Here is a 24,014-nt window from a genome sequence, read left to right on the forward strand (position 1 = left end):
CCCTCTACTATAGTATTGAGTTCAAATTACTTTATATGTGTCACATTTATTGAAAGTAACAATAACGCTCATTATGTCCCACTACAATAAGTTATGTGTTAGGTGATATTTGAGTATACACCGTAAAGGTCATCTTGTGAGCATATATGATTGTTACACACTCATAATGGGTGTGTGGTTTGCCCTCCATCATATGACTAATCACTTTAATATCTGTTTAGTTACAAATTCATGTTATAATATTCGACAAAATGTGAAAATGTTATGGTAATGCATGATAATTTTTTTAAGTGCCAATAATAATTTTCTTAATATATTAATAATTTTTTTGTAGATATATTAATGTTCCTATGTATGCTCATAATTTAATAATAATGTGTTTTCAAATATATAAAATCATAGGAACAAATCAAAGTCTAATCTTAACAGCCGAAATAATAATTCATGTTTATATTTGTTTGCACTACAATTATCTTGGCATAAATGTAAACTTATCAAACCCAATTAATCCATGTCTAGTAATAATTATCTGACATGCCATGCATAGGAAGCCATGAGGAGAATTGATAGGATACACAATAATGTCAGTAGTCTCTTGATATCAAGAATCCAATTGTACCGTACCATTACATATAAACAGGGAAGCATCCTTTTCATTCTGAAACTGATTTATTGCCATATTAATTTATTTTGCCCACTCCCATCATGGACCAAGTTATACCTTGCCATTCAAGAATTTATTTTATTAAATATAAGTGATGGTTGAAACTATTCTATCGCAATCTCATATGGGGCATCGAGCTCGAGTGCAAAAAACGGGTACCCTACTTTGATTAACTAACCTAATTCACGTTCATTTAAATCAAAGATATTTAGGGAATATAAAAAAAAAGAATTAAAAAATGTTTAAAATGACAATATACAAATTACAAGATAATCTAAAGGCTAATTTATAATTTTGAAATAAGTTGTGATTGTCAGCACCTGAGTTTTTATCTGCAATACACCTGGAAATGATAGAGAGAGGAGCAAATTTGATGATTGATATATGAACCCACCACCCAACTCAACAAAATTAACAAAAGCATACAAATTTAAACAATATATTCATGGGCCAATCACCAATGAACCCACGCGCTTGTTTTAGGCTTCAAAATCTCACGCGTGGAATTGACAAGCAAAGAATGTTCTGATTAGAGAGAGCTCAAAACATGCAATCGATGTTTGGTTTGGGTTCATTGATTTTATTAATGTTTCAATTAATATGCATGTAGCAAGGTTTTGTTTTTGAATGATATAAAATTAGTAATTGATTGCGAAATTGAAGAAATATAAGGTGATGGAGCATATGGCACTCCATGTAAATTGGGTGTCATCATTTTTTGTATTGGTAATGTAGGTATGTTGGAAATGTTCTCTTGTTTGTTTTTTTTTTTAAAATTTATACAGAAAATTACAAAGCGAAAGCACGAATAAAAGTTGAAACGTGGAACTGTAGCACGAAGGATGGGGGAGTGACTAATGTTTGCAAACACATCAACAACAAAGTTGGCTTCTCTAAACACATAGCGGAATTGAATGTATTGAAAAAAGAAAGCTAAAAAGATACAGATTGCACTATTTATATGAGTTTTTTTTAACAGCGTGACTTAAGTGACAGTAAAACAACATTACATGTAAAATATACAATATAGAAAATGTAATTCTCTTAAAAGTGTGTTAAAAATTGAGATGCAATCTCTCACATGTTAATAAGAAAAGGGTATATTAGCATGTATTGCTTGAAAGTAAAATTATGAGAGTGGCCACACCCATGTGGAAGCTCCATGGTTCCTTCTCTCCATTGAAAGCCATACTTTACAAGTCCCAACTACTTTTGATACTCACCACCAAGAGGCAACAACAATTTGCACTCCCTTTATCTTTCTTTGTGCACATAACTGAGTAATAAACATGAAAAGGTTGGGGGGGAAAAGTGATTGGGGCTCTTTGCTGTAAATTATAATGAGGTATGAGTTGGGTGTTTGGAGAGTGAGAAAAGGAAAGAAAGAGATTGGGAAAAAGATTCAGTCATCATTTCTTTGTTGTGGGGGCATCTTATAAGAAGAAAAAGAAAAAAGAAAGACAACTGAGAAAGCAAAAATTCAAGAGCAAGAAGGTTGCCTCCCTATATCCTATGCAAATCCCCATACCTTTTGTAGTTTCCTCACCATCAAAAAAACAAACCCATTCTCTCTTTTTGCATATTGAGGCATTATAGTATCATAAACCATCATCATAATGACAATTATTTTAAGGGGAGTGAACAAAAGCCCCATGTATATAATACCCTGGTGGGACATGAGCACCAATGGTGGGACATGAGCACCAATGACCCCTAATTATGTGGCTTGAAGATGAGAGAAAAATTATATTAAAAAAATATTGCTAAAGTTTTTTTTATTAAAAATAAAACACAAAATCCCATTTGCATAATCACTCATGTTAAAGCCTAATAGCTTATTATTGTTGTTTATTTATTTCAGTCATATTGTGAGAGGCATTGACTCACCCACAAAAACACAGATAAAATGAGACCATGGGACCATGAAACCAGATTCCAAGAGCGTGCAAACCACATTGCAACACAGATGCTTGCTCCCTCTGTCAAACTTGGTCCCCATGAGCCCATCCAGGTCTCCATTGGCGCGTGTGATGACCTCTCCACATGAGGGCGTGCAGTCAACCAGGGTGTTTTTGGGTTGGGAAAGAAAAAGAAATTAGAGAGAGAGAGAGGTGAGAGAGGAAAAAGAGGAGAGAGACAGAGAGAGTGTCAGAGGTTAGAGGCAAGAGAACGTGCAGTATTTGAGGCACAGATCTGGATCCACTCAAAACACCCAACTCGGGCACCCACACACTCACTCAACTCACTCAACTCACTCAGTCTCATCTCACTGCTCATACCTCTACCCGTCTTTGTCCTCTATAAAGTTCAAAGGAGAGAGAAATAATAGATGGAGAAGTAGAGAGAGAAGAAAATCCACAGCTAGAGAGAGATAGAGAGAGCTCAGAACCCAAAAAAACCCAGCAGCAGAAACACAGCAACAGTTGCAGCAGTGAAGCAATTGATGGTTCTTCTGCTGCAAAAGAGCCTAGAAACTAGAAAGAAAGGCGGTGGTTTGGCCTTTGGAGTAAAAGTTTGACTAGGAATTAAACCAAGTCCTGTAGCTAGAGCTTGGATTTTTATTACAGGGATAGAAAGATAATATGTTTCAAGTAGTCGAGTTGGGAGACACAGAAATTAGAACAAGACTCGTATCCTCTTTCATGGGTAAGCCGTACTTTTACACACACAGTCCAGTTTCAGCTTTCAATTTGGCAAAGAAACTAAAGAAAACTGATTTTTTTACAAGAAAAAAAACAGTGTGTGGTTTTTTTTGGTGGTTTTAGACTTTCAGTTTTATTGCTGTTTCTTTATGCTTATGACTCTTCCAAGTTCCAAACTTTCCTCTCTTTATTTGCTTTATGGAGAAATTCAATCCCCCAAAGCCTCTTTTTTTGGTTGGGTTTTTCCTTTCCTTTCAACAATTAAAGGCAACTCTGAGCTTCAGCCTAGCTAGCCAGTTCTTCTTTTTAATCAATCAAACCACACGAGAATACTACTTTTAACACTCCACACCTTGCTTTATGGTTTTTTCCCTTCTCTCTCTCTCTCTCTCTCTGTCTGTCTTCACCTTTATTTATTTTTCTTGGGTTTTGCAGGAATAATAAGATAGAAAGAAAGAGAACACTCTTATCTCCCCACTCATCACAAGAAGTTGTTGGTAGGTAAAAGGTTTTGTGTGTGGTTGAGAAAGAAATTTTACTTGTTTGTTCATAGAGTAGAAGAGCAAATTATCACTTTGCCCTCTCTCTCTCTCTCTCCTCTCTTTCCTCTATCCCTCTCAATTTTTTCAAAACCAGAAACACAAGATTTGGAGGGTTGGTGGCAGTGAAGTTTAGCACACACCAACCCCAACTCTGCTATCTCTATATCATCAACATCAGCCATGGATTCCTATGAAGCTACAAGGATTGTTTTTGCAAGGATCCAAAACTTGGACCCAGAAAATGCTTCCAGAATCATGGGTCTGCTTCTGATACAAGATCATGGTGAGAAAGAAATGATAAGGTTGGCTTTTGGCCCTGAAGCTTTTCTCCACTCAGTGATTCTCAAGGCAAGGAAAGAGTTGGGAGTGCCCATATCAAACTCTCCTTCTACACCTTCCACACCTTCTTCACCTTCCCCCCTTCTTTCCACTAACCCAATCACTATCTCGAGGCAAAACTCTACTTCCTCGTCTTCCAGACTCTCTCTCTCCATTCCAAACCCATCTTCTTCCTCTGCTTCAGCTTCTTGGGCTGCTCTCTCTGAGCTTAGAAACCAAGAAGAAAATAATTTGATCATGAGCCCCAGCAGCAACTTAGCTCTTAATGGGTCCTCTTCATCATCTTCCATGATGAATTCCTCCTTACCCTTCTATGGAAATGGAGGGACTGATGTGATTGATGAGTTTCAGCTTCAAGAGCAGCTCTCTTTCCTCAACGATGGCTGTCCAGCACTTGGGCCCAAATCCCCTGATTTTTTCTACCCCCAAACTGACTTGTCTTCAAGTCCTACCAATGGTTCTGATCCCGCCCTTTTCTCCTCTTACCACGGGTCTGCAAATTGGGGTGGTGGTGGTGGTGGGCCCCTCCACCGGAGAAGCTGCTCTGTCAGTGATGTGTGCTCGGAGGACCCAAACTCTGCTGGGTTTGGCTGGAAACCCTGCTTGTATTTTGCAAGAGGCTACTGCAAGAATGGAAACAGCTGTAGGTTCTTGCATGGTGGAGGACTTGGGGACTCTGTTGTCGATGGTGGTGGTCAAATGGCTGTTGGGTCACCGAGCAAGCTCGAGATGATGGACCAGTCATGCCAAGAAGCACTTCTCAGATCTAAAGCTGCTCAACAGCAACAGCAAAGACTTGCTGCTGCTTCTCAGCTCATGGCCTCAGCTAACTCCTTCCCTTACTCCTCTAAGTGCGTGAACTTCCTTCTTCAGCAGCAACAAACCGATGCCCAAAGGTACAAAATTTAATAAAGTCCTCATCGTTTTTGGTATTAAAGTTCTAATTTTTTCTGTTATATAAGTTAATCTTGCTGTGAAATCCATGTAGGGCTGCAGCTGCTGCTGCCTTGATGATGGGTGATGATATGCACAAATTCAGTCGATCCCGGCTCGAAAGAACGGATTTTTCGATGAATGGTGCTGGGGCAGGAATGGTGAACCCAGCTTCAAGGCAAATTTACTTGACTTTTCCAGCTGATAGCACTTTCAGAGAGGAAGACGTCTCAAACTATTTCAGGTCATTTTTCTGATCCTTGGCTTTTTTAGTGCAAACATCTTCTACAAAGGCATGGTGAAATGGGTTGTTTTTGTTTTGCTGACTTTGCTTGCTGTTGTTTTTGAATGGAAAATAATGAAGCATTTATGGACCGGTTCAAGATGTGAGAATCCCATACCAGCAGAAGAGGATGTTTGGTTTTGTTACATTTGTGTACCCGGAGACTGTGAAGCTCATTTTGGCCAAAGGGAACCCTCATTTCGTCTGTGATGCTAGGGTGCTGGTTAAGCCTTACAAGGAGAAGGGCAAAGTCCAGGACAAGTACAGGCACACTCTCACTTCTTTTTTGATGTTGTTCCCCTAACTTAAACTTCCACTGAAATATCGTTACCGGAAGTAATTATACTCGAGGGAAATTAAGCTAATGCTGCTTGAATGTTATTAATATGCCAGGAAACAACAGCAACAAGTGGAAAGAGGAGATTTGTCTCCCTGTGGTACACCTACTGGCCTGGATTCTAGAGACCCTTATGATATCCAGCTAGGTAGCTAATTCAATCAAAACATTTGCCTTCAAAGAATTATTAATTGTCACACACATGGACAAAATTATTTTGCATTCAACCATGCTTCTCTTGAATTGTAGGAGCAAGGATGTTTTACAATCCTCAAGACATGTTGTGGAGGAGGAAGCTGGAGGAGCAAGCACTTGAAATTCAAAGCCGAAGGTTAATGGGTCTGCAGCTTCTTGATGTGAAAAAGCATCACCACCGTTCTCTTTCTTCCAGCAGTCCCATTCAGTCCCCTACTCAGTCTCCAAGCATGTTTAATCAAAACCTAATGTTTCCTTCAATTCCCAATGGCCCAGAAGTTCCGCAAGGTATTTTTGTTGCTACATTTAGAATGTGGTAAATAGGCGTCATGGTTCAGTACGGTAGCTAACATTTTAATTGTTCTCGATCGCAGAGAACTGCTCTACCCCGATGCCACCCACTGCTTCAGAAGTGGATGACGATCAGTTGCTTAAGGAAGCAGCGCATGTTGTGTTAGGTAAAGAAGTAATGGCCAACAATGATGAAAATGGCAGTGTCAGTGGCAATGCCAATGCCAATGGAAATGGTGAGGAGAGCCCCCGCGATAATGTCAATAACTTGCTTGAAAGGTATGCAGGATTTTGCATCAAATTTCTGTGTTGGTTTTCGAAGTTGTATGAACACTCTGTTGAAGCTTATGGACCTTATAATTAAGTGCATGCAGCTTGGAGCACAACCTTCCTGATAGTCCTTTCGCGTCTCCAACGAAAGGCGCCGGTGAGTACACGTCGGCCTTCCCCAGTGGGACTACCGAGGCCAATGACTCCGATGCCTCAGCTGCTAACATGAACTTGGCCACTTCACTTCTCCCAGCAGCTTCAACACTCGACATGGCGTCCTTCAAGTCTTTCAACTGCCAAATTCCAAGGTTACCCCAAACTCCTTTCCAACAAATTTATCCATGGCATCATGGTGCCTAAATTATACCCTAACTTGGGAATGTTTGATTGAATTCAGGTTGTCCTCTGGCCATGGAACCATAGGAGGGATGTATGGGGGCACAGGAGCTGGACCGAAGTGCCCGGTTGGAACTTCCTAATTAAGCTCTTAACTAGGTACAAGTTACTTTCAAAGCTTTAAGATTTTGTTTTGTTTAACCACCATAACATAATCTATATGATTATTTGGCTGTATTTGCAGGAGGATCAACATGTCAAGTTAATAAACCAAACAAAACCCACCAAAAATCTGTAGAGATCATCATCATCATCATCATCAAATCCCATCCCCACCAGCAGCACCGCCATCATATCATCAAATACCATACTAGTTACTACCATACAAAAATGCATACGTAAAAGGCAAAAAAGGAAGTGGGTCAGCCATTTCCTTTTCTTTGTTCTTTGTACTCGGTTTCTGTAGTTGAAGTTGCAACCACAGGTTAAAAAGTTTTAAAGAAGAAGAGAGACAGAAAGAATCAAAACACGGTCAAAAAAAATATGTTAGTTTGTAACTTTTGGCACTGTAATCTTAATTGTCAGCCTTCCCAATTGTTCCCCTTTAAGTGAAACAATTGCCAAAATCTAGTTTAGTCTGTTAGTCTGTGTTTTAGTGTAAAACAATCTTTGTACAGCAGAAGCGGAGGCAGAAAGAAGCTAGCTGATAGAGAGGTAAAAAAAAGAAGAAAAGAAGGTAAATTTGTAACTACAAGGCTGATTCAGTCAGTACTCTTTAAAGGGTAGTTGAAATTGAAGGAGCCTGTGAGGAGGAAGGCAAGCTGTGAAGCAAAATCAGTCAGCTGAGCTCAAGTACGATATTGGGAAACTTTTTTTTTTTTTTTTTTACCATTATCAATCAATGATGTGTTCCTGCTACTTGTAGTGGTTGTTATACACAGACAGTTGTACCTTTTGCTGTTAAAATGTTGAAAAAAGAACAGTAAGAAAAACTTAGGATGAAAATCAGAAATGAAACAAGTGAGTTTTTTACTCTAATTTGGCATCTTTTTCGCTTCTTTCTGTGCATTTGGCTTTTATGATGGAGGAGTGTTTTTTTTGTCTCTTTGTTTAAAAGCCACTTCCATTTTTTCTTCTTTTTGTAACTGGTGGGATACTGTCTTTAAAATTATCTATTCATGGGGAGCTAAAGACTAAAAGCAAGTGGGGACCACCCACATGGGTGGTGCTGACGCTGCACGTGGGTCCTACTCATTTATCTAATGCCAGATTGGGGGTGGGGCCTACACACCAAAACCCCACCCATGTGAGTGATCTATACAATGCCACTATCTCTCTCTCTCTCTCGAGCCTTTACTTTCTTCTCTCTCATTGACAGGAGAAGGAGAGGACATAAAAAGTAGATGTTGATGCCCACACGTATGACAAAAGTGCACGGATACAAGAATCTTTTGGGGTCTGTAGCCTTGTGAATGCGTGAGAGAAAATTGGGCAGTAACTCGGAGCGAGAGAGAGAGAGGCCCTAAATTTTTACTGTTGCCTCGGAGTTTGGACCAAAAGGTGAGGAGTAAATACGAGTGTAGAGATAGTGAGAAACAGGTAGGCAGGCAAAGGCTTTGGTAACTACAAAGTTACCATAACCATGCTGATATGTTGACATTGCAGGGATTATAAACTGAAAGAGAGACCATATCCATATGCTGTTTCCCAATAGAGAAAGAGAGAGAGAGAGAGAGAGAGAGCTAGCGTAATTGGTGTCTTGGGAATTTATGATTAGGGTTTGTGTGGAATGATGGGCTCAATAGTGTTGTGCAATTAATAAGTGATCATGATCTTTCGACCATTTTGATTTAGACCCTTTTTTGGGTTCACTGTATTATATTTGTTAGAATTATACGTTTGTAGAAAAATGACATTGACGGGAGCAAAAGGGATGAGGAAATCGGACAATAGGGTTTCAGAAAAGGAGGATTTCGCCTAGATTCGCTTATCAATTATGAGCCATGATCATGATAGTTGAAATAAGGCAATCTTTTGTCACGTGTTGTATGTTTACTAGGTTACTAATTTCGGCTGCACTCTTTCACCAAGAATTTCATAACACATATATATATTTTTTACACAAACGATATTCTACTTTATTATAATCTAAACTACGGGAAAGATGATTCAGACTTATATAATTCATAATAATATTGACAATATGGCAACAATTTACTAATCATTCAATTAAGAAGCTAACAATATAACATATACTAGAACTATCGATAGCATGTGTTTGGAAGTTACTGCTAATCATAAAAATGTGTTTGGGAGAGAGAAAATTTGTGGTAAATACTTGGTTATATTCTTCTCTCTCTCTATGTGTGTGTGTGTATATTGTGATTGTATGAAATTATGTGAAGTGAGAAAAGGGTAAATAAGAAATCATTATTTCATGTATAATCTCAAATGAACATGATTGTGCCGGAAGAGGATCCAAGGCATTCTCTTTTGGCTTCTTTTTTCTATTTTTGCAATACTTTTTATTAGATTGTCGGGTAGCCCACTTTAGTTTTAGTTATAAAAAAACTCGAGAGCCCTAGCAAGCACTCAATATCATTAAGATGCATGTTTGTTGGGTGCATGCTAATTAAAGAGGAAATGTTCAAGAAGAAGCGGCTCCTCCTCCCATCTTGTGGATGGATGGATGGGGTTTGTTTGGTCAAATTGTGTGTGCGGGGGGGGGGGGGCTTACGTTTTCATATGTGCAGCTTTTTCTCGTGTCAAAATTATAAGAAGCCAGTGGTCAGGATTTTACAAAAGAAACAAGGAGCACCGAATTGATGGTGTCATCATAACTACATAATTATCGGGTCGCTCATGGTTTATGGGTTCAATTTTGACCCGACTCATATATGAGTTTAAGTGAAACTTGGTTTATAAAGTGTTGCAATTTATCATCTATGTCAAGTTCTATTCAGTTTTCATTAGCATGCCTCTCAAATGGAGAGATATTCGTCCATCTATACGTTTTAGGGCTCGCTAATGACTACATCTTATAGAATGGTCTAGGATCTAATATGGAGGAAATCAATTTGGGAGGGAAATGGGTGATTGTAAGGTTCCAAGTTTGATTGGCTGTTTGGATGGAAATCGATTTCAGTGATCCCTAATCTGTAGATGGAATAAAATATCCTCAACGTAAGGGGCATATGGTAAATTGCAACACTTTACATAGTCTAAGTTAATAGTAAAAATTAATTAAAATTTCATGTGGATTATCACTTTGAGTTAATATTAACTATCATTTGCTTCCCTTTTTATTTTACTTTTTACTTTTAGAATGCACATTCTAATAAGAGGTATGGTAAAATTTTTGCAATTAAAGTCACCGCCCAACAATAAGAAATCAAATCAAATATTAGAAAAAGGTAGTGAAGAATAGAACCTTATTGGTGAAAATAAAGAAATTCAATAGCCATCCGTCCTCCTACGCGCTTCCCAAAACAAGCCTCAAGTATTTATCTGCATAATGATATTATTAGGGAATGATCAGTGAAATTGACATTCCATGTCTTACCAACTTAACTGTGTTAATAACATTTGCACAAGAAACGAGAAAGGAGTACCTAACTCCATCAACCTTTTTTTTTTAGTGAAAGGGATTTGAGGAGGGGGTTTATACAAATATTCATGAAGTGTTTAGGGATTTCGAACTTTTGTCTACATGGATCGAGGTTGAAGAACTCAACCAACTGAGCTGTACCACACTAACAACTTCATAAACTCATTTAACAACACATAGAGAGAGCTCGTAAGCCCGATTCTTCAATATTCAGGCACAACAACACATAGAGAGAGCTCGTAAGCCTCAGATCTGATTCGTTTGTAGAGAGAGTAGAAAGTGATGAATATAGAGAGAAAAATAGAAATAGATGAGCAATACAAATCGACGAGGGAGGGGAGGTTGCCAGGGAGGAGTTGTGTCAACACATGTAGGTGAAGGGTTTTGAAATATTTCCCTTTTTTAGTTTTTCCTTTTAAAATTAATAGTGTGAGAAAAAAAAAACACATAAAATTTCCTAATACACATAAATTCTTCTTCTAAAGATGTAAAAGAAATTAGAGCAAATTAAACTCAACGTACGTGAATTGAATCTTCAGAAATCCTTAGAGCAACGACTTTCCGTCTTTAATTTCGTCAATCCTTGTTGAAAGAGCAGAAGAGATGGTGATTCTGGATTAGGTAGTTTTATTTTTTCTTGAAGGCGGAGGGCCGGATAGAAAGAGAATTGGAGAAAAGGCAATGATTTAGAGCATCCACAATGACCGGTGTAAATTTGGGATCTATAAGAGCAACTCTAGTGGGAGATGCTAAACACTGTGCAGTTGGCCTTTTTAGAAAACCAATCCAAAAACCAAGCTCCACTGGGCCGGATAGTTGGTTACTAAAAATTGGACATGGCCCAAAACCCATCAGATCGGTTGTGTATAATTTTTTTTTTAAACATAATTATTTAACTCTAATGCTACATTTTTAATCTCATAATTAATATTTCCCCAAGCCCAACTTCAAAACATCTCTATTTTTAAGGCCCAATATCTCTCTTTGTATGAAATTGGATCATTTGTTAATTTTCAAGCCCAAAAAATAAAATTTTAGTTTGAATTTGTACTAAAAAAAATTCAAAACAAAAAACAAAAAATCCTGTCCAAAATCGAAAACCAGACTAAAATCAGTTCAAACTGAACTGGCTAGTTTTAAAAAAAATATTCACTAAAACTGGACTAGTTAAATAATACCGATTCCGATTTCAATTTAAGGTGAAAATCGAACCAAACTGAACCGCATCCACCCCTAGTGGCCAGTATCCGACATAGAAGAAGTACTATAATAGTACACAACTTATCGGAAAGGCTAGAATGAGGAGGTTGAGTGAGGAAGTTATTTGAGGAAGTGAAATCTCACCATCAACAACTAAAAACAAATGACATGGGGGGGGGGGTGCATTGGGGGTCCACACCCCTTTTGATGGTGAGATGAGCCTCCTCAAATAACCTCCTCACATAGTCTCCTCATTATAGAAGCTCCCCACAACTTATAAGCAGGTGATCCACTACATTTAGATAAAGCCCACACTTGAATAGGTCCATTTTGTTTTATCTCACACAAGGTATTGGACCTGAGTGGTTAGGTAAGAGACGAAATAGTGAGCTCTAATGGGTACCTTACACAACAATGACACTAGAGACTACTGCTTTGAATTGGGCCCCCTTCAAGCAGACATACAAATTTGATACTAGAGACATACAAATTGAAAACTCTCAGTAACAAAAGTAAAATGAACTTGTGGAAGTTAACGAGAGAAGGGGTACAAAATACAAAATTGAAGCTAGTTAATATTGGTACTAGAGACTAGTGCTTTGAAATGGGTTCCCTTCAAGCAGGCCTACAAACTATAAACTCTGAATAACACATGTAAAATGAACTTGTGGAAGTTAAAGCAAATGGAAGAAATTGGTAAAACATTTAAAATACCAAAAATTGTCCTTAATTAATGAAGTTATTAAGCATTGAAACTTTACGTTAAATAGTATAGTAAATTAACATTTTTTCATCTTAAATTTTTTAAAATTGAAATAAGAGCATGAGGTCCTATTTTCATGGGACACAACTTCTTTTTCTTTTTTTGTTGTTAAATTCTCTTAATTCATAAATTAAAAAAATTAAAATTTCAATTGGCATACACGAGCAGTGGCGGACCTGTGCAGGCGCAAGGAGGCGCGCCCGCACCTCCCGTCGCTGGAAATCGCCATTACAGGTGCTGGAGTTGCACCTCTGCTTCAGACCAGCGATGCACATGAGGTGTTCGACGAAATGCGCAAATGACTGGGCCATTGTCAATGGCCAAGGTGAGACCCAATTCATCCGCCTCTGATTCTCTATCGTTTGGTTTAGCCCTTATTTTCTCTCTATATGCTTGCGTTTGCTTGATGGGTTTGTGTTTGAGTAATGGTTTTGGTGTTTGTTTTTGGGTTTCATGCAGAAGAACAACAGCAAGGGCGTCGAGAACAAGAACAAGAACAACGACGGGGGTGAGAAGAAGAAGGACGGCCCCAGCTCCTCTAAGATTGTCAAATGGGTCAAATCTTCTCAAGGTAAAATCATTCAACCCCAGTTTATCAGATTTCCTTCAAATTTTGTCTTCAGAGATTCTGATCTCTCTTTACTCCTCATGAAATTGTCTTCTTTTTATTTTCTCTATTTTGGTGCATGGAAAAAGTAATATTCCAAAGGAATTTGATTCAGATTATGCTATGTTTCTACTTTATGGGTTGAATCTCATCCACAATTAGATTCAATTATTATTATTATTTTGTTTCATTTCTGGGATGGTTTTTAAGTTGTGTGTATTATATATGCAACACAGGCGCTGAGTCGGTGAAATCTGTGGGCCAAGCGAACAAGCTGACGGTGATCGGAAAAGTGGACCCCACAAAGCTGAGAGACGAGCTGGCCACCAAGACCAAGAATAAGGTCGACCTCATCTCTCCCCAGCCCCAAAAGGACAACAAAGTCAACAAAGACGACGCAACAATTGTAGGTTAATTGTATGTTATTTTTTTAATTAATTATGAATAACATTAGTATTGATTAAATGATAAGGATGTTTCTTTTTTCTTTTTTTTTTATAAATTTTTTTATTAAGCTCTTAGCTTTTAAAAATTGCACCTCCGCTGAAAAATTCCTGGGTTCGCCGCTGTACACGTGAATATGTGTGAATGGGCCAATATAAAAATGAAGCAAAAAAGTAATAGAACGGAATAAAATCATGAATTCTCACATTCATTAATACCTAATAGATTGACGATTGAAGGAAATTTATTGCCATGAATTTTGCGAGCATATTTAACACATGTGTGCATGAATGAGATGAAAGAGGTGAGGAAGAAACGAAGGAGAATACAAGAATTTTAATTTTGAATCTTTATGGACCTTTAAAAAAAATTAAGGCTGCTCACTCAAATTCAAATATACATTGTGGTCTGACCAGCCAAAAACTAACGAAATCTGAAGAAAAACCCTACAGAAAGAAACCTTTGCACCTCCCTCCCTACCCTCCCACTTCTCAGCCCTTCCCCTATGCTCTCCTTTCCTCCCATCCCTTCTCATCCCTTTTCGTTTTGTTTTGTGGTCTGGAAGCAGATGCCTTGAAACATTGTCATCACCTTGATAGTCGTCGTCTTTTGGCCCACGCACACATCCCATCATAAGGATTTAACTCCAGTTGTCAGCCTTCAACATGAGTTTGAGCTGCAAGGCGGGGTTGTTGTTGGGTTGCATTGGATTCAGGTTTAGTTGGTACTACATTATGTGTTTAGCCGGTATGGCGCAATAACTTTTTTTGGGTTGTGCGACAGGATGTGGAGCGGTGATCTTGTTTCTTAATTTGTTTCCATCTAATAATTTTCAAAAACATTTTAATAGCTTGTTGTGTTTTCTATTCTCTTTATAAGGTTTTTAGATTTCGACTATGTGTGTGAGTTTAGTATACTATTGGCCCTCTCAATAGGAAAGGTCCTCAATAAAATAAAATAAAATAAAATAAAAAACTGAATGAGAAATACATAAGTAAAAAAATAAGAGAATATTATAAAATAAATTGGATTATTTCCATTTCAATAATTAAAGTAATCGTCTCTAGCAATATCTGTTTTTACCCTTCCTATAATTTGACCCAAAAAAAATCTCTATTTTATCCCAACTTAATTTTTTTTTTTAAACAATAGAAAAATCCTAAATAATCTAAAACAGAAGGGAAATTATTTGGTTTTTTGGGCAAAAATGGTCACATTATTTGAAGGGAAACAATGGCCAGACCATGGAAGGTAAGGGTGGGCATTCAAATCGAAAAATCGGGCTGAAAAAAACTAGAAAAACATGATTGACCAAAAACTGAATCAAGTTGACCAAAAATTGGACGGAAATGGTTTGGTCCGATTTCAGTTCCAATTCTTTTAGTGAAAAAACTAGACCAGGCCGAGTCAGGCTAAATGTGTATTTAAGCCCAATGCTAAATTTCTAAGCCCATAACTAATCTTTCCCCAAGCCCAACTTCAAATCACCTCCCTTTTCTAAACTTCAGTTGACATTTTTACCTCCTAAATAGACAGTCAAATAATACTTGACAGAAGTGAGGAAGGACTAAAACTTCACTTGTGGTAGAGCCTATGGACTACATAATTTAATAATTGAACTCAAAGACGAAAATGCAAATCAAAGTATAATTTATGGACCATTTCTACAAGTAATATTAAATTATTCATTTTTAAGCCCCGTTTGACATTGCTTATTTGGGGCCAAAATCACTTATTTTCACAATTTTAAGGCTTGTTTGGAAGTGATTCTAGATATGCCAAAATCACATGGAAGGTGCTTCTTCATAAAAAAATCACTTAAAACCACTTAAAGTGATTATATAGGGAAGAGATTCTCCATAAAAGTGCTTTTTGGTCTATCCAGAATTACCCCCGTTTGGTAAAAGAAGAGATAATTTCTTTTTGGACGAAATTATGTGACTCACCGTGATTTGGGAAAGCATCTGAAAGGATGATTATTATTTCACCTTTCACAGAAAGCAAAACATCTAATTTACATCATCTAATTTAGTCGTTATACACATCCCATAACACTATTACACCAACGTTTACAAATACTTATAAAATGATTTTTGTATGAACATCACTTTTAATATAAAGTTTATCCAACGCCAAACTTCTTTCATTCACAGTTGATTTCTCTTATAGAAAATATGACTGTGATTATTTTCACAGCAGATCAATTCCCAACTTGCCCAAATAGACTAATTTTCTCCATGCATACAAAAGTCTCACAATTTTATTGAAACCCTAGTTTATCTTTCATGTTTTATCTTTAGTTTTTTTTTCTTCAACAAAGTATCCGCATGTTCATATACAAGTCACAATCGCATATTTGGATTAGACCAGTTGGTATGTGTCTGCCCCTTGCACCCAAGTTCGAATTCCCATTTATGTAGTAATTAAGTAGAGTTGCTTGTGTTAAAAGAATATACGTGTTATTACTAATGCCTAAAAATGACAAGAGAGGGAGAGGGGAGAGAGAGAGAGAAGAGGTAAAAGACTGAAATGTTGTTAATTAGTTAGTATAAATTTGTAAAATGATGACCCCATATATAGTTTTTTTTTTTTTTTTTTTTTTTTTCCAATGACCATATATATAGTTAGAGATCACGAGTTTGTGGTGCATTTAGGACATTAATTGAAATGACGACCTCCTCTTTTTCTCACTATATATACAGAGAGAGAGAGCACAATATCATATCTCGAGATATTCTGCAAAATCAACTCTTTCCTCTTAATACACCAACATTCCCGCCATTCCCGGCTTCGTTTTGAAACTTTCCATAACAAAAATATAATTTTTTTTTATATATAAAAAAATCAAGCTAATACTTCTAAACTACACAACCTTACTGAGTCACAGAGGAGCGAGTGAGAGAGTGATCTCTATCTCATATTCACAAGAAAACTACGATGAGAGAGAAAATGGAGGAGTATTTGAGGAAGAACTTCGACGTGGAACCCAAACGGCCCTCCGACGAGGCCTTGATGCGATGGAGATCCGCAGTCGCCGTCGTCAAGAATCCTACCCGAAGGTTTCGCATGGTCGCCGATCTCGCCAAGCGCGCCGAGGACGAAAGAAAGCGCAAGAACCTCCAGGTCCGTTTCAATATTTCCATCGTCATCATGAATATCGTCGTCCGTACGATTTCTTTGATCAGTTGTTACTTTCATTGCATGCTGCTCTGTTTTGGCTTCAAATCTTTGATTAAGAAAATGGAAGGAGAGTATGAAATGCATGCATTGATTTTCCTTCTTTGGTGTTTCTCCGAGATTTTCTCGGAAGCCAAACACGGCCTATGAGATTATTGATAATTTGTTTGTGAGGTGTAGTGACCGATAGATCATGTTCTGTTTGTTATAATGACTGTAAGATCTTTAGTTTTGAAATGTCTTGGTGATGATCGTGTCTACAAATTAATTTATGAACGTAGTGTTGATCATGTAAGAAATCAGTAATTGGATGAGTTCTGCCCACATTTTGTTTTTTTTTTAAATAAATTTTTTTAATTTTTTGGTTTGGGTGGTTGAATTTATTACAAGAAAATTCAAATTGATTGTGAAAGAAAACTGTCGTCTGAAGCCAATGGCCAATGCGCTTTGAGAGGCGGGCGGGTCAAATCCATGAATCCATGACAATATATTTGTCGCTGCTAGCGGTGGTGGTGTATTTTTGAAGTCAATTAGGCGGCCATTGGGCTTACGCTGCCACAGGCTGCAGTATGGGTTCATACGAGTCATACAAAAGGTGGGACCCACATAATTAAGTGGGTCTAATCTCTCTATTAGGGAGATGTTAAGTCACGGGTCAGTAAATAGTAATACCAGTTGCATAGAGATGTCACAAATAAACCGCGGCTTATGTGTTTGTTGTCACATAAATACAGTAATTGTAGCTACTAGACCACTAATAGACATTTCTGGTTCACTGTGGCTAGGCGAACCTCTGATTTTTCCTTCTTTTTTTGGTAGTGAATGATGGGAACATAGGTGACAAGTTTTGAATATGCCATTGAATTTGTATTTTGAATGGAATTGAATTTGAATACAGGCCGAGGCTGCTGCACATTGTTAAATTAATAACATGTTTGTTTGCAGTAATTGACCCTCCTTTTGCGAAACTCACCTTCAAGTTGTCTTTCTTCTTGGTCTGGAAAAGGAATTGTCTAACTTTTTCCTACCAAATATGATTTCTATCTATTTGTATACATATGCCATATAGCTAGGATTGGATTAAGTGTAAGTGCTATTGCTGGAGGTGGATGCATTTATTTCACCAGTTATATTTCATCTCTCTCAACTTAATTTTCTAAAAGTCTTCTACTTTAGGGTGATGAATCTCTTTATTACTGTGTATTAAAATTATTTATTGACCAATAGCTATGGTTTCTCAAGCTCACGGGGGTTACTAATATAAACCAAAAAGGGAATTTTTTGTTTGTTTTCACTCTCAAGTAGAATATATGAATGCCACTAAAGAAGAAAATTACCTTTTGCTGTTGTTGCTTTGAGCTGAGCCTGGACATTGCTGGTGGGAAGTGATTAAAATTAAAATAAAGTTCAAAACTGATGTTCTTTGTAAGTTTTTTTTTGTTTTAATTTATATCGTTACTTTTGGTTTGGGCTGACTAAATTTGAACAGAATTTATGAAGTCAAGGCATTAGTTTTATGCATTAGCACTAGGATAATATATCTATTTTTCCTATCATTCCCAGTTTTCAATTAGTTTGTCGAAAGCATTATGATTTCATAGTGTGTAAAAAAGGATTGAAAAACAGAAGGAATGAAGATTTCCTGCTGATAATCTTTTCAATTTTATGTTCTGGACGATGAGGAAACTTCTTTGCTATTTCAGTTGAAATATGAAATGAAGACATTTGTGATTATGCAGTGATTTCTTTGTATATTTTTACTCTAAAAGGTCAGTGTCCTGTAGTTTTAGCCCACTTATACTTTGTTTTGCTTTGTATATAATTGCTTCACTGAGACTGATTTGGCTCATCCAACAAGTAGTATACAAAACACCCTAGTCAGTGAGCAGAGTTCTTACTCTTTCCAGGGTTTCTGAATTCAGTTTTTTCAGAATGTAGGCAAACTTATTGGACAGATATACATGCAAGATTTTGGAGAATGTTCCAAAGTAACAAGCCCAGCTCTTAATTACTTGGTTGAATTCGTCGAAAATGACTCTGGATAGGTTAGTATTCAGCTTAGGAAAAGGAAATATTCAGGTAGTGCTCCTTTGAATTTTACTCACATGATAAAAAATATAGGGAAAGTTAATTAGAGAATTACCTGCTTGAGCTAATGGTAGGATGGCCCGCATTGGTAATTTGTCTGCATCATGAGTGTTTTTCATCAGGTTTGAAGATATTAGGGACCTGTAAAGCATGAAAGAAAAGCATGTTTCATGTGGTTTTTATTTATTTTCTTAATCTAACATTTTGGTTATGCTTCCATTGATTCTGACCAGGAAAAGATACGTGTAGCTATGTACGTGCAGAAAGCAGCATTGCAATTCATCGATGGTACTATTCTTTTTCATTATAGCAGCATCTCTTTCACTTAATCTTCTGATTCCTTTCTAAGTTATGTACTATTTTATACAATACAGCTGGCAATCGTGGGAGATATAATCTATCCAAAGAAGTTAGAGATGCTGGTTTTGGCATTGAACCTGATGAAATTGCATCCTTTGCTAGATCTCACGATAACAAGGGTTTGGAAGAACATGGAGGAATAGCAGGATTAGCAGGGGATGTTTCTGTATCGCTGAAAGATGGTGTTGTTTCAAGCAAGATACCTGTTAGGCAGAATATATATGGTCTCAACCGATATGTCGAGAAACCTTCTAAAGGTTTTTGGATGTTTTTCTGGGAAGCCTTACAAGATTTAACTCTAATCATCCTCATGATTTCTGCCGCGGTCTCTATAGGTGTTGGAATTGCAACCGAAGGGTGGCCGAAAGGTATGTACGATGGCTTGGGAATAATACTCAGCATCCTTTTAGTAGTGATGGTCACTGCAGTTAGTGACTACAAGCAATCATTGCAGTTTAAAGAATTAGACAAGGAAAAGAAAAATATCATGGTTCAGGTGACTAGAGATGGACGCAGACAGAAGGTCTCTATCTACGATTTAGTGGTTGGAGATATTGTTCATCTTTCGATCGGAGATCAAGTTCCAGCTGATGGTATTTTCATATCAGGCCACAGCTTACAAGTCGACGAATCGAGCTTGTCAGGTGAGAGTGAGCCTGTGGACATAAGTGAAGATAAACCTTTTCTTCTTTCAGGAACCAAAGTGCAAGATGGTTCTGGTAAAATGCTGGTGACATCAGTTGGTATGAGGACTGAATGGGGACGACTAATGGTTACTCTGAGTGAAGGTGGAGACAATGAGACACCACTGCAGGTGAAACTTAATGGAGTTGCAACCATTATTGGAAAAATCGGTTTGGCTTTCGCCGTGCTGACATTTTTAGTTCTGACTTCAAGGTTTTTAGTAAACAAGGCAGTTCAGCATAGGATGACACACTGGGATTCCAGTGATGCATTAAAGCTTTTGAATTATTTTTCGACTGCTGTCATTATAATCGTCGTTGCAGTCCCAGAGGGGCTACCTCTGGCAGTGACATTAAGTCTTGCCTTTGCAATGAAAAAATTAATGACTGATAAAGCACTTGTTAGGCATCTATCTGCATGTGAGACAATGGGTTCTGCTACTTCTATTTGCACCGATAAGACAGGAACCTTAACAACAAATCATATGGTGGTGAATAAGATATGGCTCTGTGATGAAACTAAGAATATAACAAGTAATCATGACAAAGACGTATTGAAGCCAGTTTCTGAAGAAGTATATAAACTCCTTTTGCAGTCTATCTTTCTGAATACAAGCTCAGAGGTAGTCAAAGGGGAAGATGGAAAAAATAGTATTATAGGTACTCCAACAGAGACGGCAATAATAGAATTCGGCATGCTTCTGGGAGGTGAATTTAAATCTTATGGTGAGGGATATAAGACACTTATGGTTGAACCATTCAATTCAGTCAGGAAAAAGATGTCTGTACTAGTGGCTCTTCCTGGTGGTGGTCGGCGACTAGCATTCTGCAAAGGAGCATCAGAAATAGTTTTTAAAATGTGTGACAAGGTTGTTAATACCACTGGTGAAGCTGTGCCTCTGTCTGAAGAGCAGAGAAATAAAATTTCAGATGCCATAAATGGTTTTGCTTGTGAAGCTTTAAGAACTCTATGCTTAGCTTTCAAGAATGTCGAAGACTCCTCTGGTGAAAACAGTATTCCTGAAGATCAATATACATTAATAGCTGTTGTTGGAATTAAGGATCCTGTGCGGCCTGGGGTGAGGGAAGCTGTGAAGATTTGTTTAAATGCTGGGATTACTGTAAGGATGGTCACCGGCGATAATATTAATACAGCTAAAGCCATAGCTAAAGAGTGTGGCATTTTGACAGAAGGTGGTTTGGCTATAGAAGGGCCAGATTTCAGAAATAAGAGCCAACAGGAGATGGCAGAAATAATTCCAAAACTACAGGTTTTTGTTTTGCCATTGCTTTAATAACTTCCTCTCATACTTGCTCATTTGTGTTCATGGAAAATAGATCCTGTATCAAATTTCTGTGAAGGAAATAAGTGGAAAAAAAATGCTTCATGCAGGTAATGGCTCGATCCTTGCCTTTGGACAAGCACACCTTAGTAAAACAGTTGAGGGATGGGTTCAGAGAAGTTGTGGCAGTTACTGGTGATGGGACTAACGATGCTCCCGCTTTGCACGAGGCAGACATCGGACTTGCCATGGGTATAGCAGGAACAGAGGTTTGCAATAATAGACCCTCATCTTACACTAGTGCAAATAATTCAAGTGTCTGCTCTTTGTTTAAGTTTCTATCTTTGTACCATTGGTAGGCTAAAATTCAACTGTCTGCAGGTTGCAAAAGAAAATGCTGATGTTATCATAATGGATGATAACTTCACAAGTATAGTGAATGTTGCTCGATGGGGTCGTGCGGTTTATATCAACATTCAAAAGTTTGTACAGTTCCAGCTAACAGTTAACATTGTCGCTCTGATGCTCAATTTCATTTCAGCATGTGTCTCAGGTGTGTTCATCCGTGGAACTAATTAAACCTTTTTATGCTTTTCTTATACTTCCAATTGTTATAGAAATCTTTTGACATGCATTTTTACCTAATGTAGATCCTAATGTTCCCTTTAAATAACTTACAGGATCGGCGCCGCTAACGGCTGTCCAGATGCTTTGGGTAAACTTGATCATGGACACTCTTGGTGCCTTGGCACTGGCCACAGAGCCACCAAATGATGGCCTTATGAAAAGACCACCAGTTGGAAGAAATGTCAACTTCATCACTGGGATCATGTGGAGGAATATTATAGGTCAAAGCATCTATCAAATTGCTGTCCTCTTGGTTCTCAAGTTTTGTGGGATCAGGCTTTTGAAGCTCACTGGTGCAAATGCAAATTCCATTCTCAATACCGTCATATTCAACTCTTTTGTGTTTTGCCAGGTACCATCCACTGATACATTGTTTCCTTTTTGTTTTATCTCCATTTAAATCAGCACAGCTGAAGCTGAATGTTTTTTCATTCATTACCATCAAATTTTGCATGTCAGGTATTCAACGAGATTAACAGCCGTGACATGGAGAAGATCAATGTTTTTCGTAGCATGTTCGATAGTTATACTTTCATGATGGTGATGATCGCTACAGTAGTGTTCCAGATCATCATAGTTGAATTTTTGGGTACTTTTGCACAAACTGTGCCACTGAGCTGGGAGTTGTGGTTAGCAAGCGTCTTGATTGGAGCTGCAAGTTTACCCATTGCGGTCGTCCTCAAGTTCATTCCTGTTTCAATCAAGAAACAAACTGTCAGGGATCAAGAGGATATACACGAACCTCTCCTCCGTGGCCCTCAGCTCGCATGAAAGATCGAGATGTCTATTTTTCAAAAGATCCTTGTGCAGAATCTCGGAGGGATTTTCTTCTTTTTTTTTGTTGCTTGTTTGCATAACATTTTTCAACACCACTTCCCGTTATTTTGGTTGTACATTCCAATGTTCATTGAGGTCAGCTAGAAATTGATCTTCCTTTTGCATTTTTGGTGCTATTCGTTCAAATTCGATTTATATAGTTGAGCTGGGGAGCCGTATTTTTTGGGACAGGAATATCCAGGACTTATTGAAGGCTGAGTTTTATGCATTTGTTCTCTCTTTTTTTTTTTTTTTAATATCTGTTGGGTGTTGAGCTTGTTCCTTCTTACGTCAAGATTTTCAGACATCATATGTTGAGTGTTGAACCTGTTCCACTGCCCTTTTCCTCTGTTTTACTCTGCAACCAAGCACAAAACTCAGAAAGGTGCCTTCTTGGAGGGATTGGAGCTGAGGGAGACGCAGATACGGAGGTATTGGAGGTCCGGGTTGGGGCCGACTCGGAGTGGAACTCAGTAAGCGGGAGAGAGAGGTCCGAGTCAGAGTCACTCACCCAGCATCTACATGAACGTAAGACGAGACATGTAGAATCTGTAGTTCTCCATGCTCCCTTCCCTTCCCTTCCCTTCCCTTCCCTTCCCTTCTACCACATGGCTCGTTATACATCCCGGTCGTCTGTCTCAATTGCAGCCTAAAACGACGGCGTTGTTGTTGTTGACGTTAGCCAGCCTGAGCCATTCAGCTTCTATTTTTCTCCCTCCGTCTCTTTGTGCGAAAGAGTGTGTTGCGTGTGTGACAATAATAGTTCAATACAGGTGGTTAGTAACTGGGTTTGTATTTGTAGCTTAAATGATTTAGAGTATGAGTTATTTACACTAACATCCCTGAGGTTTTCGGGTTTTTCACAAAATTCCCTGAGGTTTCAGAAATTTCACAAACACACTGAGGTTTCAGATTATATTCACAAAACCCCTTTTTGTTGATTGTTCGTCCAAATATTGATGATTTCATTGGAAAAACTTATGCAAATGACAAAATTAACCTTGATGAATGTATATGATCTAATCTCAAAGGCTAACTTTGTTATTTGGAGCTTTTTTATTTATTTAAAAAATATATAAAATCATCAATTCTTGGAAGAAAAATAAACGACAATGGGTTTTTTGAAAAAATTTTAAAACCTCAAGGGGTTTTGTGAAACCCGAAAACCTCAGGGGTTGTTAGTGTAAATAACGCTAAGAGTATTTAACCCTCCATATGAGGTCTCTTAGGTTCGATTCTCCTCTCCCCATTATCCCTATATAAAAAAAATAGAGTACCATTTTGGGTAGTAATTGGTTGTAATTTGCAGATTAGTTTGCCTTAATATGATTACGTATTTAATTGGTATATTTGGTTTTTGACAATATAGCTGGCTGTTATTGGTTTTAAAGTTTGAAAAAAAAAAAGAATTGAAAAAAAAAAACTGCAGGAGTTCTATTGCAATTTTAATTGCCTTAAATATCTTCAAATTTATTGTCATGACGTTGGACTTTGAATTAAATCATTTTGTTTCCAAAACGTGCAGTA

General features: G+C 37.7%; 2 protein-coding genes across 5 annotated transcripts; both read left to right on the forward strand.

Annotated features, from left to right (window-relative positions):
- Positions 1-2,675: 2,675 nt before the first annotated feature.
- On the forward strand, positions 2,676-7,870 carry LOC110756136 (Zinc finger (CCCH-type) family protein / RNA recognition motif (RRM)-containing protein). 4 transcript variants are annotated; one of them, XM_021957527.2, is made up of 10 exons: positions 2,676-3,310; positions 3,742-5,083; positions 5,176-5,364; positions 5,485-5,694; positions 5,797-5,888; positions 5,990-6,223; positions 6,310-6,505; positions 6,592-6,804; positions 6,894-6,991; positions 7,077-7,870. In XM_021957527.2, exons 2-9 carry the CDS (start codon positions 4,029-4,031, stop codon positions 6,973-6,975), a joined length of 2,271 nt encoding a protein of 756 aa, XP_021813219.2. In that variant the 5' UTR covers positions 2,676-3,310; positions 3,742-4,028; the 3' UTR covers positions 6,976-6,991; positions 7,077-7,870. The 4 variants fall into 4 exon arrangements, with proteins under 4 accessions (XP_021813219.2, XP_088104360.1, XP_088104361.1 ...); XM_088248234.1 differs by having other exon boundaries at positions 2,678-3,310; positions 6,601-6,804; XM_088248235.1 differs by having other exon boundaries at positions 2,678-3,310; positions 5,485-5,664.
- Positions 7,871-16,196: 8,326 nt separating this feature from the next.
- Positions 16,197-22,545, forward strand: LOC110756146 (calcium-transporting ATPase 4, plasma membrane-type-like). The gene is made up of 7 exons (XM_021957538.2): positions 16,197-16,576; positions 18,952-19,006; positions 19,093-21,032; positions 21,155-21,313; positions 21,426-21,597; positions 21,725-22,023; positions 22,131-22,545. Exons 1-7 carry the CDS (start codon positions 16,391-16,393, stop codon positions 22,440-22,442), a joined length of 3,123 nt encoding a protein of 1,040 aa, XP_021813230.1. The 5' UTR covers positions 16,197-16,390; the 3' UTR covers positions 22,443-22,545.
- Positions 22,546-24,014: the final 1,469 nt, after the last annotated feature.

Source organism: Prunus avium, chromosome 2 (assembly GCF_965620075.1).
Source record: "Prunus avium chromosome 2, drPruAviu1.hap1.1, whole genome shotgun sequence".
Taxonomy (NCBI): Eukaryota; Viridiplantae; Streptophyta; class Magnoliopsida; order Rosales; family Rosaceae; genus Prunus; species Prunus avium.